This window comes from Xiphophorus hellerii, chromosome 18 (assembly GCF_003331165.1).
Source record: "Xiphophorus hellerii strain 12219 chromosome 18, Xiphophorus_hellerii-4.1, whole genome shotgun sequence".
Lineage (NCBI taxonomy): Eukaryota > Metazoa > Chordata > Actinopteri > Cyprinodontiformes > Poeciliidae > Xiphophorus > Xiphophorus hellerii.
This window is the reverse complement of record NC_045689.1, coordinates 465589-481540: the sequence shown is the minus strand read 5'-3', so window position 1 is coordinate 481540 and position 15952 is coordinate 465589. Positions and strand designations below refer to the sequence as shown.

Below are 15952 nucleotides of genomic sequence, written 5' to 3'. Positions count from 1 at the left end.
AACCAACATGGACAGTCGCCTCGTTTGGCTCTTCTCTCATTGCAGAGGAGGACGGCTGTTTGCAGTGCGGGTCATATCTGGTACGTTTCTTAGCATCGAACTGGCGCTTTACAAACGTTGCGGGCAAACATTGGCAATTGGGTAAAATTTAAAACCTCAACACAGTCCACTCCTCCAGGAAGCAATCATCCCTCAACAGCTGAGAGCCCAGAGTCTCTGAACGCATCAAAGTGTTCAGAGGTCGAAAGGGCAAAACTGTGAAACTAAGAGTTTTTGTGACGGCTGCTTCAGAACATGGACTTCTCATTCAGTGGTTCTCATTCAGTGACTTTCTGACTAACATGGTGGTCTGCTGAGGGCCATTGTCCATCTGGAAGACCCATCTGTACTTGACCTTTAACCTTGTGGTTAGAAAATTCTCCACATATCAGAAGCTTAAAGAGCCAAACCTTAACCAGGTTGTTTAAAGGGACACTAATCTGAGTGAATATAAATGTTTGTTACTGAAATACAGAAACGTTGTTATTAATTATCTGTCTCTTTTTTCTGATATTTAAACTTAAAGCTATTTGTGAAGAGTGAACTGTAGAGCTTTAAAAACTGCTTAAGCCGCTCCTAATCTTTACTAAATTATACATCGGACGCATTTCCCTCCCAATATGGCGGACATGTTGACGTCTAGTTGATGTCCTGTGTGGGCGGGACTTCCGGGTGTTTCGTTTCCCCGAGGCTAGCATGAACCCCAGTGCGCAGACTCGTGACTGTTCAGTTAGCAGAGCTAGTTGGAGCGCCGTCCTCCGTGTTTTCTCGGGTTTCTGTCCACGGAGCAGCAGCGGGAGAGTTAATAAAGCTGTAAGACAGAAACAGCAGCAGTTGGTGAACTCTGGAAAGAAGAGAAACGGTTTGAGGCTCAGCTGGAACTGCTCAGTAACTGTTAAAGGAAAGTTTGGAGAGAGAAAAGCTAGCAGAGATGTGGAGACAGCAGGTCAAACAGCGACTGGATGCAGCAGAGGAGCAGAGACACGAAATACTGGATGCTGCTTTCAGCCCCGAACATCCCGGTTGGTGCCTTTTCTTTCCCATTATCAGCAGTGAACTGGGTGGACTGGTCTAGTCAGGGACCGTGTCTGGAAAGCTCGGAGGTCTCATTGCTGCTGTTCAGCAGCTGCTAGCTGCGGACAGCAGGTTGGAGCCGCACGAGCGTCCGAACAGCAGGTCAACGTAGCCGCCATGTTGTGAGTGGCATTTCTGTTTACGTGAACACATCAGCCTGACCACTCGGGGGCGCCGTTGTTCACGGTAATCCTACAAGACATTTTGGCCGCATTATTTAAACACAATAATAATAACTGCAAAACTCTCTAGTAAATTGGTTTCCAAATTAAAACTTAAAATCTGTTTAAATTTCATATTTCTGTCTTATATTTTAGATTTGCTCATCAGTTTTGAATCTTGGAATTTATAAATATTGTGTAATATGTTTATAACCCCTCAGCAGGGTCCTGGACGGTTCTGGGAGTTCGCCCAACCGGTCTACATGTGTTTTGTGGACTTGGAGAAGGCGTTCGACCGCGTCCCTCGGGGAGCCCTGTGGGGAGTTCTCCGGGAGTATGGGGTACCGGGCCCTTTGATACGGGCTGTCAGGTCCCTGTATGACCGGTGTCAGAGTCTGGTCCGCATTGCCGGCAGTAAGTGGGGCTCGTTTCCGGTGAGAGTTGGACTCCGCCAGGGCTGCCCTTTGTCACCGATTCTGTTCATCACTTTCATGGACAGAATTTCTAGACCAGCCAAGGTGTTGAGGGGATCCGATTTGGTGGCCTTAGGATCTCATCTCTGCTTTTTGCAGACGATGTGGTCCTACTGGCTTCATCAGGCCGTGATCTGCAGCTCTCGCTGGAGCGGTTCGCAGCCGAGTGTGAAGCGGCCGGGATGGGGATCAGTGCCTCCAAATCCGAGGCCTTGAGCCGGAAAAGGGTAGAGAGCCTTCGCCGGGTCAGGGGGGGTGTCCTGCCCCAAGTGGAGGAGTTCAAGTATCTCGGGATCTTGTTCACGAATGAGGGAAGAAGGGAGCGGGAGATCAACAGGAGGATTGGAGCAGTGTCTGCCATCAAGTGGCGCTGTACCGGTCCGTCGTGGTGAAGAGAGAGCTGAGCCATAAAGCGAAGCTCTCGATTTACCGGTCGATCTACGTTCCCACCCTCATCTATGGTCATGAGCTTTGGGTCGTGACGGAAAGAACGAGATCGCGGATACAAGCGGCCGAAATGGGTTTTCTCCGTAGGGTGGCTGGGCTCTCCCTTAGAGAGAGAAGCTCAGTCATCCGGGAGGGACTCAGAGTAGAGCCGCTGCTCCTTCACATCGAGAGGAGCCAGTTGAGGTGGCTCGGGCATCTGGTCAGGATGCCTCCTGGACGCCTCCCTGGTGAGGTGTTCCGTGCACGTCCCACCGGGAGGAGGCCCCGGGGAAGACCAAGGACACGCTGGAGTGACTATGTCTCTCGGCTGGCCTGGGAACGCCTCGGGATTCCCTGGAGGAGCTGGAAGAAGTGGCCGGGGAGAGGGAAGTCTGGGCCTCCCTTCTGAAGCTGCTACCCCCGCGACCCGACCCCGGATAAGCGGAAGAAGATGGATGGATGGATGGATGGATGGATGGATGGATGGATGGTATAATATGTTTGTATTTTTTAAGAGTAAAGTTTTACCGTAATTAAAACACATCCCAGTATTTTAAAGGGGCATTATGTAAAATCCACTTTTTTGAGCTGTTCTGTTATTCCCTCTTCAAAAACAAACATGGAGTGTTATCCTGATTCTTTCATGTTTGAGAGATTCTTTAATCTCCATGGCAACCATTCAGTTGTTAAACATGCTGTGGTTAGAGATCGGCTACATGATCCCTAGTTTGTGTTTTTCTGTTTCTCCTTTAAGTTCTCGCAAAGAGTTTTAATCAAACATTTCTGACCGTTTAAAGTAAAGAAGAAGAGCTAACGGTAGCAGTTAGCTTGCTAGGCTGCAGCTGACTCAACTCAGGCCTCTTACTGGTTGCACTGGGGCCGCTAATGTTTTTAAGGTGCACAAAATTTTCAACTGAATCACATTTAACATGAAACTTTTACTGGAACATTGTGTTTAAATCTCTGTCCACCAAGGCAAGATTGCTTTAATGATTAAGAATCTAGTAAACCAAGTTATGGATCTGAAGCAGACAGGATGGGTAAACACTTAGAAACATCTCAAGATGAAACGATTGAAATATGACAAAATCTACATTATACTGTACATGCAAATCTTTTCAGGTTAGGGTTCAGGCAGCGTTACGGTGGATGATCATCGGTTGTTGATCGCAGCATAGAAAGATTTTATACATGCAATGAGCTTTTTCACTGTTCCAGGTGGAAGTGGATCAGAACCGGTCAGTGCATTTCCCTCCAGGTGGCTGAACGGAGCTTCCTCTGCAGTATCTGTTTCTCCAGCAGGGGGTTTGGACTAGCAGACCAGAACCATGGGATGTTCCAAAGATCCATGAGCAGCTGGATCACATTGGCTGTGTCAAAATATCTGTCTCCCACGTTCTGATAATCATTTAAGGTTTTCTTTCTCAGCTGGAGTAAAAGGGTCCAAATCGTTTCTTGTTGTTTATGTAAAATCCTGTTTGAATATTTTCTTTTTATCTTCAGGGACACTTCTCTGATCTCTCTGCGTAATAAATACGTTGATCCTGTTAGCCAACCTGGACGCTCGGGTCGTTGAAGGATGGAGGCCGTAGAAAGATCTGCAGGTTGATTTGGGTTGATCACAGAACCTTCAGCCTGTTTTCTCGGACTGCAGACTCCTTCACGGCTCGGACATGGCTTCGTGTGAACTAATCCGAGTTCTGCCATCTTCTCTGCAGATGTTCAGCTGATGCTGCTGGTGGAGGAAGATCCTCCTGAAGACCAGAGTTCTGATGCGGACCAACCGGATCCAGAAGCCGTCTGCATTAAGCAGGAACAGGAAGAGCTGTGGAGCAGCCTGGAGGAGGAGGAGCTCCCTCCCACTGAAGACGCTTTCCCTTTAAATATAGTCATTGTGAAGGGTGAGAATGACGAAGACGACGATGAAGAGAAACCTTTGTTCTCACATCGTCATCAAGCAGAAGATGAAGATCTTCCAAGCAGCTCAGTTGATCAGACGAAGGCAGAAAGTGATGAAGAGGACGGTGAGGTGGCAGGGTCCAGCAGAAGGCTTGACCACAACATTCACACAGAGGCGCTCAACTCTTCAGAGACCGAGGAAAGTGAGGAGTACGATAGATCGAAGCGTGGCGAAGCTGACCTGAAGCCCCTATCGGGTTCCGAGTCCGGAGCCGAAGACGACTGGACTCCTCCGGGAAACAAGACCCTGAGCTGCTCCGAGTGCAGCAACCAGTTCGCCAGCAAGCGCTCCCTCCAGAGACACATGACGGGTCATTCCATCATTCGCTCTCTGAACTGCAACGAGAAGCGGAAGCAGAAAGGCATCAATTCACCAAGTAAAGATCAAACTGCGCTGAAATATTTTAGTTGTGACTGTGGGAAAAGTTTCACCAGGAGAACCGATCTGAAGATCCACATGAGGATCCACACAGGAGAGAAACCCTTCTGCTGCGACGTCTGCGGTCAGAGGTTCAACCAGCAGGCCCATCTGAACCAGCACACCAGAATTCACACTGGAGACAAACCGTTCTGTTGTGACGTCTGTGGGAAAAGATTCAGCCAGAAGGCGCATCTAAACCGGCACACAGTGAGCCACTCAGGGGAGAAACCCTTTGAGTGCGACGTGTGTGGGCAGAGATACAGCCAACAGGCCAACCTGAACAAGCACAGGAGGAGCCACACTGGGGAGAAACCCTTCGGATGTGATCTGTGCGGACAACGGTTCAGCCACAAGGAATCGCACAAAATCCACATGAGGCTGCATTCAGGAGAGAAACCGTTTGGTTGTGATGTTTGTGGACAAAGGTTCAGCCACAAGGAGTCCCTGAAGATCCACATGAGGACGCACACAGGGATGAAGCCGTTCGCCTGCGAAGTGTGCGGACAAAGGTTTGGCTACAAGTCCAACTTAAAAATACACATGAGGCTCCACACGGGAGAGAAACCGTTTTCCTGCGATTTTTGTGGACAAAGATTCATCCAGAAAGGAAATCTGGACAAACACACAAGAGTCCATGTTGAAGGGAGGGGCGTCTTACTCTGAGCAGCAGAGCAGAAAGACTGATTATGACTACAGGGGGCTTTGATAGTTTGTTTTAGACGACGTATTGTTCTTAATATTTATTGTTTCTGTTAATAAAATGTCTTAAAATGAGTGCTTTGATTTATGTTTTAGTTGACAGCTAATACAACTTTGAGCAAATTTCAGACATTACTGAGAATAAACCAATAAAGAGTTAGTTTTATGAGAGGCGTGTTCAGATGTGGCGGAGTTATGAATGAAACAAAGGATAAATAAAAACATTCTGAATTAAATACGAGTCCTAAAAACTGAAACGTTTGAAGAACATTCAGCCGAATGAACATGTTTCTAGTTCATTTGCATCTGAACTGGTCTGAGTGGGAAAGATGGTGGCGCTAATCAGCCTTTGCTTTGTTCATGTCATCCAATTAGCAACTAGCAGACTGAATGTTCTGCATGTTTTTGGCACTGATGTTTCTGATACACATGAACGTAACGTTTGCTACTTTGGCTAGCAGAACTGTTGTCAACTGGTTGCCATGGCAACGAGTTTGCGTGTGAGGTGAAGTGGTTTTGAGTTCTTCACCTCTTTTTCAGCACTTTCTTCATTTAGTAATCTTTAGCAACTTAAAGAAGTAACAGAACCCAAACTAGAGATCATAGATTTGTTTCTGGGAAGGAAACAAAGTTATCAAAACATCACCAGTTTCCTCAGCTGCAAGACATTTTGTCGCAGGCGATTCGAACATCTTTGCGACAGTTTCCTGCTCACCCTGTGTTGGAGATAACTCTGCGCAGTAGTGGCACATGCGGTAGCTGTGGCTAGCGTTAGCGGCTAACACGCTGTCCTGTGCAGTAATGCACATCGATGTGTTCACCATGGTTCCACCCGGCTGCTCCCACCAGCACAATAACTACAAATGTGTTGATAGTTCTTTTTTTCATGTGAACATCACAACCAAAAAGAAAACCAGAAGTCACATTTTCCAAGAAAAATACTTTTTATTTCATTATAAATCCACATATTTGTGTCTATGAAAGCATAAAATTCCCATTTCACGTTGCAGTTGTTTTTCTCCTTTTGTTTCGTTATGGTTAAAGTAAATTCTGAAGACTGTTAGGTGGATGTCACATACAAACACAGACACTGTCAGACAGCAACAGGGGAGGGAGGAGACAACGCAACATCTGCGGCCATCTTCTAAAACCACTTCATACATTCGCCGTCGGTTCAGTCCGCCGGCGTTTCAGGCGCTGCTCAGTTTTTATGTCCCACACAGAGCAGCGTCCATCACGGACGCAAACCGTTTGTCCCTAAAACAGAGAGAGGGAGGAGGGATGAAGAAACGTCTGGAGGTCAGAGGTCGTCCTCCCATCGCTTGTTTCTCAGGCCAAGGTGTCCAGCAGGAGGCGCTGCTCCCACAGTAATCCTTATCATGTGACCGTATAATGAGGAGAGGAGCAGCGGCACCACAACTTCCTGGTTGGACCGACCCGGAGTTCTGCCAGAACCTCACCGGGTCCAGAACATCAGCAGGCTGAGACCCGGACCGGATCTGGACCAGAGGCGGTCCCAGTTCCCTTCATCATAGCCAGAACACCTGGAGGAGAGGGGCAGGGGTTAGTCTCCATAGCAACAGGATGGAAAAAGTATTCACACCCCTAAATGTTCAGAACCTGCCTGTCTGCAGACTGGACTTTGACTAGGCCGTTCAAACCCATGAATCTAAACCATCCCATAATGTCTGGCTGCATGTTCAGGGTGGTGATCCTGCCAGACGGCGACCTTTGACCCCAGTCTCTAGCGATGACCAAAGAAAGCCTCCAGCCGTTTGCTTCGCCTGAAGGTTCATGACTCACTAGCGCCACCTGCTGCTGAAAAGGCCTCATCACTGACTGACCCTGACTGACCCAGACTGACCCGGCGGCCACGTTTCCGTGTCCTGGGAGAGCAGCTGGATTTCTCTGTGTTTGCATTTGCTTCCTGTGTTGTTTCTTTCACTCTTTCTTTCGGTTTAGATGTTCGCTGATCAAACTAATTACAGTGCAGGTGAGAATTTAGCAGGTGGACAAGTTCATTATTTTTATTTAAGAATCTTAATATGAGCGATCATCTCTAAGTATTTCCACGTCAGATTTTCCTCTTCAAGGTTCCTTTCAGTTATTTCAGTTTATTGCAGATTTCAGTCACAATGCAGCTCAAAGGGCTTTTCATCAGAAAACATTAAGATATAAAATCATCATCAACAACATTACAGTTTGATGAGCATCAAATATTTTGCTCAATGTTCCTTTTATTTCAGCCACTGCTGAAGACAAAAACTCTCCTCTAATGGGCGACCAAGCCACGGCTCATCGTGCTTTTATTTTGAAAGCCGACATGCAAAATGAAGCAGTGACGTGTCTGATGGGCTGTGAAGCCCGTTCACACGGCCTGAGCCCATCCTCTGCTGCTGGACCGTCCCAGAGGAAGACCTGCGTCTGAGGCCTGAAAAACTTTTTCATGCCACCATGTTGCCATGGCAACACTGGCTTCCTAAAATAAGTTTCGATTTCCTGCTGAACGGAGCTGCTGAGCTGTGGACTGAACGCCGCCAGCAGGGGGCGCACCGCCCAGCACCACAGATTTATTAAGAATCAAAACGTTCAGTTTCACAATCAGAGAAAAGATCTGAAATTCACCAGAACCAGAAACCAGAACCTCCAGAACCGCCTGGTTCTGCTGCTGCACACCTGGTGGTGGCAGCAGCAGGCTGTGTTCAAACTCAGAAACAACAGCTCACCTGTCCAGGTGTGTGTGTGTTTTCACCTCTTCCTACTCTCTGATACTCTGAGTGTGAAAAAATCTGAAAAACAGAAGAAAGTATAAAAGTAGAGTTCCATGAAGAGACCTGATTGATTGATTGATTGATCATGTCCTGACGTTCAGAAAACCTTGACCAATTCAGGTCAGAGCTCATTACCTTCAGTCATCAGATCTGCACTGTAAACTGTACCGTTGAGTTTAATTGAAAATGTGAAGTTTTTAATTCCAACATTTCAACTTTAACTGAATAAATTTAGTGAATTTATTTATTTCATGAATCACTGGACTGAAAGCCTTGAGGCTCTTTTGAGGAAAAACTGTTTTGTCCTTCCTGACTTCAAAATAAAAGCACGACTTCAACATCAGCTGGAGAACATGGAAGCTGCAGTTCCCGCCACTCACCAGCAGGGAGCACCAGAGAACAAGACCTCACGATTTCTGATGGGAAATCTGACTGAGTGCAACTTTCATTTACCAACAAGTCCTGCCGAGGTCATGAGGCGGATGGGGTCAGAGGTCACCTGTTTGTCTGAACACAGAGGTCTAGAACACAGGAAGTGGATGAATCAACAGGAGCAGCGCTCTCAGCGGTAAAACCCGAGGAGGGGGGCTGTGTATCTACATCAACAACTGGTGTAAAAATGCCATGACTGTCGCCAGTTACTGCTCCCCGGACATCGAGCTTCTGACTGTTAACTGCAGACCATTCTACCTGCCCAGGGAGTTTACTGTTGTTAGCATCACTGCTGTGTATGTGCCCCCCAGTGCTAACACTAAAGAGGCTATGAGTGTTCTCTACCGGACCATCAGTGAGTTACAATCCTCACACACAGAGGGCGTTTTCATCATTGCTGGGGATTTTAACCAGGCCAACATGAAGACTGTTCTCCCTCACTTCAACCAGTATGTGGATTTTCCAACCAGGGGAGGAAATACTCTAGACTTGGCCTACACCAACATCAAAGAAGCATTCAGAGCAGCCCCCCGCCCCCACCTTGGCTCTTCAGACCACCTATCTGTTATGCTAATTCCTGCATACAAGCCCCTGCTGATCAGAACAAAACCTACAGTGAAGCAGGTGAGGGTGTGGACTGAGGGGGCCATGGAGGCACTCCAGGACTGTTTTGGGTGCTCCGACTGGGAGATGTTCAAGGCAGCAGCCACTTACAACGACCAGATCAACATCGATGAGTACGCCATGACTGTGTCAGCCTACATCAACAAGTGCACAGAGGACGTCAGCATCACTAAGAACATTATCACCCGGGCCAACCAACAACCCTGGATGACTAAGGAGGTACGGGAAATGCTAAAAGCACGGAACTCAGCCTTCAAGTCTGGCGACAAGGAGGCACTGAGGACAGCGAGAGCCAACTTGAACCGTGCTATCAGGTTAGCAAAGCGAACCCACAGTCAGAAAATACAGGAGTTCTTCCACGACACCAGCAACATCAGGAGTATGTGGCAAGGCATAAAGGCGATCACAGATTACAATCCATCCTCCCCCCCAGTGGGCGAAGTTGATGCTGACTTTCTCAATGGACTCAATAACTTCTTTGGGAGGTTCGAGGCACCAAACAGTACTCCGGCAAAGAAAACTGTTCCCCACCAGGAAGAGGAGGCACTCTGCCTGGACACAGCCGATGTGTTGAAGACTCTGAAAAGAGTCAACCCACGGAAGGCCCCAGGCCCCGACAACGTACCTGGGCGGGTGTTCAGGGAATGCGCAGGTCAGCTGGCTGGTGTCCTAACAGACATTTTTAACACCTCACTGGACCAAGCCACAGTGCCAGCCTGTCTCAAAACTGCCTCCATCATTCCGGTGCCAAAGAAACCTCAAGTCACCTCTTTCAACGATTACCGGCCTGTGGCACTGACTCCCATCATGATGAAGTGCTTTGAAAGGCTGGTAAAAGAACACATCGTCTCCAGACTCCCCTCCACATTCGACCCGTTCCAGTTTGCCTACCGCCGAAACCGCTCCACTGAGGACGCCATCTCCTCCGCCCTACACCTGAGCCTGGCTCACCTGGAGGAGAAGAACACTCATGTGCGGATGTTGTTCCTGGACTTCAGCTCAGCGTTCAACACAATCATCCCACAGCATCTGGCAGGAAAACTGGGTCACCTGGGCTTCAGCACCCCCCTGCGCAACTGGCTGCTAGACTTCCTCACCGACAGACCTCAGTCAGTCCGGATCGGACAACACACCTCCGATGTCATCACCCTCAGCACAGGCTCCCCTCAGGGCTGCGTCCTGAGCCCTCTGCTGTTCACTCTGATGACACACGACTGCGCCCCCAGGTTCACCACCAATCACATCGTGAAGTTCGCGGACGACACAACGGTGGTGGGCCTCATCAGAGACGACAACGACCTGGACTACAGAGAGGAGGTGGAGCAGCTGGTGGACTGGTGCAGAGACAACAGCCTGATCCTGAACGTTGACAAGACGAAGGAGATGATCGTCGACTTCAGGAAGAACCGGCCCAGCCACGCTCCACTGCTCATCAACAGCTCGGCTGTGGAGGTGGTCAGCAGCACCAAATTCCTGGGGGTGCACATCACAAACGACCTCACCTGGACTGTGAACACCACGTCTCTGGCCAAGAGGGCACAGAAACGTTTGTATTTCCTGCGGAGGATGAGAAGAGCACACCTGCCCCCGCCCATCCTCAAGACGTTCTACAGAAGCACCATAGAGAGCATTCTGACCAGCTGCCTCTCTGTGTGGTGTGGAGGCTGCAGCGCCTCCGACTGGAAGAACGTGAGGAGAGTGGTGCGGACAGCAGAGAGGATCATCGGGGCCCCCCTTCCCTCCATTCAGGACATTTCATCCCAGCGCTGCGTGTCCCGAGGCCGAAACATCGTCAGTGACCCCTCACACCCCCACCATGGACTGTTCTCCCTGCTGCCCTCTGGAAAGAGGTTCTGCAGCGTCCGGTGCAGGTCCACCAGGTTCCAAAACAGCTTCTTCCCACTTGCCATCAGACTGTTGAACTCTTAACTGGACTGCACTCAAAAACTGGTCTCCACTTCATACCTTGCACATGTACAGAGCTAAATAACTTCTATTTTACTGTCAGTCCTGCACTTTATATTTTATATTCATATTTATATTCATATTTTATACTGTATTTTATTTTATTCTGGAGTAACCTCACAACATTGGAACCTCAAACATTGTTCTGAGCCGTATGCAACAAAATTTGGTTCTGTATACACCCTGTGCATGCAAAATGACAATAAAGTCAGTCTAAGTCTAAGTCTAACTGTTTCCTCTTCCTCCTCCAGCTGGTGTTTCATCCCTCCGTCTCTCTGACTCATCTGGACGTTTGTCTGGTTGCTTCTCTCTGCAGCCCATCAGTCTTCCTCCTCTTCCTCCTCCTCTTCCTCCTGAACTCTGGCTGCGTCCGTCCGTCCGTCTGTCTTCTTTCCTCATGTTCATCCCCAGAGGAGATTGAATAGCTTTCATTTTAGTTGTGGCTTTTCTCAGGCAGCTGCTGGAGGAAGGGATAGATGTGAGAGGCACCGGCCTTGGATTAGACCATTCTCTTTATGCAGGAGTCAGATGTAAAGCAAACAAGACGCGCCGTTTCTCTGTGCCACGGCTCCAGCAGGGGGCGCTGCGTGATTCACGTGAGCCTTGTACAGAACTGAAGCAGCAGACGACAAACGAATACCAGAGCTAGCGCTAGCTAACTGTCTGCAAGTCGGCCTTGCGCCTGATGTTCACCTGAATGCTTCATCTGAGCTGAACTGATTCAGTATGAAGAACTGTTCTGGACCTGAGCCGCTCAGAAGCGGTCGAACTGCCTGCCCACTGGAGCCTCTCCACGCAGGCTGAGTCAGACTTCATAGGTGCAGACAGAGAGTCTGCACACTGCAACATGACATCACTATAGATATTATTATTATTATTAGAACCAATCCTAGAATACTTTGGTGATTACAAACATCCAGCTGAGCTCTACGCTCCAACTCCCATGATGCACTGCCTCCATCTCCGCCCTGCAGTAACGTTGCAGAGTGTTTATACTGCCCCCACATGGTGGCACCATACGCTGAATCTCAGCATCACCGTCAGGATCAGAACCGGTTCTGTCTGAAGAGCCGATCCGATCTGATGCGCCAACAGGAAAACAGCAAGTTACAACCAGAACCAACCGTCTGGTGTTGGACTGGACCCACACTGATCTGGTTCTGATCCGGTTCTGGGTCTCGTCCTCTCTCTGTGGAAGAGTTTCAGCTGCTGACATTGAGGATCTGCTTCTCTCCCACTGAGACGTTCCTCATTAAACTGAATTGTGACTCTGAGGATTCTGCTCCAGAGGAAGCGTCTCAATGTTTCATCTTTTTATTTAGATTTCTGAAAAAGTTTCTCCTCCTGCTCAGAAATCCCAGTCTTGTTCTCTCCTCACACCTGAGAGCATCCTGAGCTCAGCGACGCCGAGAGACGGCTTCGCTTCTCTTCTCCCCGGATACATCGGGATAAAAATAAAATCCGCAGCGCAGCGACCGGCCACCGGGTGTCACTGTGGCTCCGCGTGAGGAATCCGGCCGGGCCCAAACCGGCCTGACGATCCATCAGACCGCAGGAACCGCCGGCTGCTCTGACCTCTGTGACCTCTGTGCATGAATTCCTTCATTCTGACACAAACATCCAGTTTGCTGCTCAACATGTAGAACCTGAAGCTCTGACCAGCCGAAATAATGAGGAGCAGCTCATTATTTTATTGAATTATGAAAAGCAGATGTTTCCACCAGCAGGGTGAAAACCTGTTGGTGGAAACATCTGCAACGACCCATAAACCTCTCTGAGGTCAGAGGGCAACGCTCAGATCCTCCGGGTTTAGTTCTGGCGTCTTTTTCGTGCTGTTGATGTTTCTTACTTGCTTTGAAACTGAAAGTTGATCATTTCAAGTAAGATAAGATAAGATTTATTTGTCATTGTCATCAACAGATTACAGGTTGAGATTTGCTCGACTCGAGTTAAAATGCAGGTTATGTGTATATACATAATATACAATATACATATACATACATAAAAAAGATAAAGAAATAAATAGTACAAAATGAGAAATAAATAGACATCAGAAGATGGTTGCAGCGCCTGGAGGTGTCGCAACAGAATTTACATTTTTAACAAAGTGGTGTCAAGAGCAGAAGTTCTTATGCCTTTGAATTTAGTGCCATGATTGCCATCGGGTAAAAACTGTTTTTTAGGCGATTTGTCCTGGTTTTTATTGCTCTGTATCTCTTGCCTGATGGCAGCAGCTGGAAGAGACCATGGCCAGGGTGTGAAGAGTCATTTAAAATGTCCAAAACTTTCTTGTGGAGCCTGGAAGTGTAAATCTGTTCCATAGTGGGGAGGGGGCAGCCTGTGGTTCTCTCTGCTGCCCTAACAACCCTCTGGAGCGCCTTCTTGTCCGCGGATGTGCTGCTGCCGTACCAGACACACAGACCGTACGTGAGCACACTCTCTATGGAGCAGTGATAGAAAGCCTGCAGCAGGTCTGAGGGGAGACGGTTCTTCTTGAGTATTCTCAGAAAGTACAGTCTCTGCTGTGCCTTCTTCAACAGCTCCTTGGTGTTGGTGCTCCAGGTTAGCTTGTCCTCCAACTCCATGCCCAGAAACCTGAACACTGGGACCCTCTCCACACAGGTCCCACTGATGGTGAGAGGCTGGATGTCCGTTTTGTTCTTCCTGAAGTCGATCACCAGCTCCTTTGTTTTGGAGGTGTTGAGGAGCAGGTTATTGACTTTGCACCACTCTGACAGCCGCTTCACCTCATCCCTGTACTCCAGCTCCCCCTTCCCGTCTGAGATGAGACCAACAACAGTCGTGTCATCTGCAAACTTTATGATCTTGTTGCTGAGGTGGTTGGAGACACAGTCATGAGTGTAGAGGGTGTAGAGAAGTGGGCTGAGCACGCAACCCTGTGGCGATCCGGTGTTCAGGCTCAGAGCAGTGGAGGTGTGGGGGCCCAGTCTGACCCTCTGGGAGCGACCTGTTAGGAAGTCCAGGATCCAACTGCAGGTGGCTGATGGGAGCCCAAGGTTTGCTAGCTTGGACACCAGACGTTGGGGAAGTATAGTATTAAATGCTGAGCTGAAGTCCACAAAGAGCATTCTGACGTAGCTCCCCTGCTTCTCTAAGTGGGTCAGGGCAGCATGAAGTGCAGTGGATACAGCGTCCTCTGTGGACCTCTTTGCTCTGTAGGCAAATTGGAGAGGGTCCAGCTCAGCAGGCAGGCCAGCGAGGATGTGACTCCGCACCAGTCTCTCGAAGCACTTCATGATGATCGGTGTGAGTGCCACTGGACGGTAGTCGTTCAGGGTGTTGATGTTGGTTCTTTTCGGCAGGGGGACAATGGTAGAGGACTTTAGGCAGGGAGGGACAGTGGCTTGAGACAGGGACTGGTTAAAAATCTTTGTGAAGATTCCAGCCAGTTGGTCTGCACAGTCTTTAAGCACCCGTCCCGACACACCGTCAGGTCCCGCAGCCTTCCTTGGGTTCACCTTCCTCATCACCTGCCTCACCTCACACTCCTCTACTGTGAGAGCAGAGCTGCTGTGGACAGGCAGCTGTAATGGAGCTGTGGTAGGTGTCGCCTCAAAGCGGGCAAAGAAGATATTCATCTCCTCTGCCAGGGAAGTGGTTCCCTCCGTGCATGGCTGGTTGCTGGATCTGTAGTTTGTAATGTGCTGGACACCCTGCCACACCTGCCTGATGTTGTTGCTCCTGAGCTGCTTCTCTATTCTCCCTCTGTATGATGCCTTAGCTTGGCAGATGCCTCTTCTCAGGTTGGCTCTTGCAGAACTGTAGAGTGCCTTGTCCCCAGACCTGAAAGCAGCGTTCCTGGCTTTCAAGAGGCCCCGGACCTCCTTAGTCATCCAGGGTTTCCTATTCGGATAGATCCTCATGAGTCTGTTCCTGGTGACATTGTCCGTGCAGAACCTGATGTAGTCCAAGACTGCTGAGGTGTAGTTCTCCAGGTCCTGATGTGCAAAAACCTCCCAGTCAGTTCTCTGGAAGCAGTCCTGTAGTTGGTGAGAGGCATCCTCAGGCCAGATGGTGACAGTCCGGGTTGTACTGGGGACACGTTTCCGCAGGGGGGTGTAAGAAGGGATCAGTAGCAGGGACACGTGATCAGACTGGCCAAGGTGTGCTAAGGGTTTAGCCCTGTATGCTTGTCTGATGTTTGTGTCCAGCTTGTCCAGAGTTTTATCACCCCTGGTTGTGCACTTTACGTGTTGATGGAATTTGGGGAGGACTGATTTCAGATCAGCATGATTAAAGTCCCCAGAGACGATGTGAACAGCCTCGGGGTTCTGGTTCTGGTTGTTATTGATAGTATCATGCAGGAGCCCCACGGTCGAGCTAGCGTTAGCATCCGGTGCTATGTAAACCGCAGTGAGTAGAATGGCGGTATCGGGGTCTGCATGTAATTGTGAAGAACTCCACGCCTGGAGAACAGTGGCTAACAACTACTGTGGAGTTCGTACACCAGCTGTTATTTACAGAAACGCATCGTCCACCTCCTCTTTTCTTACCGGAGCTGCTGATCGGTCCTGTCGATGTGCTGTGTAGCCTGCTAGCTCGATCTCCGGCTCCGGTATGGCTGGATTTAACCACGTCTCCGTGATCAACAGAATGCAGCATTCCCGGATGAGGTTGTCAGTTGCAATCCACAGCTTACATTCGTCCAGTTTGTTAGCGAGAGCCTCACGTTGGAGAGAAAGATGCTTGGTAGCGGTGGTTTGTGTGGCTGTTTCCTGAGCCTCGCTAACACGCCGCTGCGACACCCCCTCTTTTGTTTACAATCTCTGCGCCGTCGTCCTGTCGTAGATACTGGGGTTGTAATCCAGGGAGAGCCCGGTGTCCGAGCAATATCGACCGGAATGTTGTTGTGGACACGGAAAAGCTCCTGTGACAGACTTCCCCCGA

The 15952-nt window shown here is 49.1% G+C and overlaps 2 protein-coding genes across 3 annotated transcripts in view; one reads left to right on the top strand and one right to left on the bottom strand.

Moving 5' to 3' along the window:
• Nucleotides 1-856: 856 nt before the first annotated feature.
• Nucleotides 857-5328, top strand: LOC116737393 (zinc finger protein OZF-like). Of its 2 annotated transcripts, none has more exons than XM_032590512.1 (2): nt 857-1061; nt 3892-5327. In XM_032590512.1, the coding sequence occupies exons 1-2, from the start codon at nt 971-973 to the stop codon at nt 5214-5216; spliced, it is 1416 nt and encodes a 471-aa protein (XP_032446403.1). In that variant the 5' UTR covers nt 857-970; the 3' UTR covers nt 5217-5327. The 2 variants fall into 2 exon arrangements, with proteins under 2 accessions (XP_032446403.1, XP_032446404.1); XM_032590513.1 differs by lacking the exon at nt 857-1061 and adding an exon at nt 2637-3777 and having other exon boundaries at nt 3892-5328.
• Nucleotides 5329-6177: 849 nt separating this feature from the next.
• Nucleotides 6178-15952, bottom strand: part of LOC116737390 (leucine-rich repeat and fibronectin type III domain-containing protein 1-like protein) — an 83167-nt gene continuing 73392 nt past the window's right edge. The window contains exon 12 of the mRNA XM_032590505.1: nt 6178-6796. The gene's annotated coding sequence lies outside the window, so the exon portion shown is untranslated. The remainder of the gene's footprint in view (nt 6797-15952) is intronic.

Coding starts and splice junctions, on each gene's coding strand:
- LOC116737393 (XM_032590512.1), top strand. CDS start 971: ATGTGGAGACAGCAGGTCAAACAGCGACTGGATGCAGCAGAGGAGCAG. Junction 1,062..3,891: donor TTTCAGCCCCGAACATCCCG/GTTGGTGCCTTT, acceptor TCTTCTCTGCAG/ATGTTCAGCTGATGCTGCTG.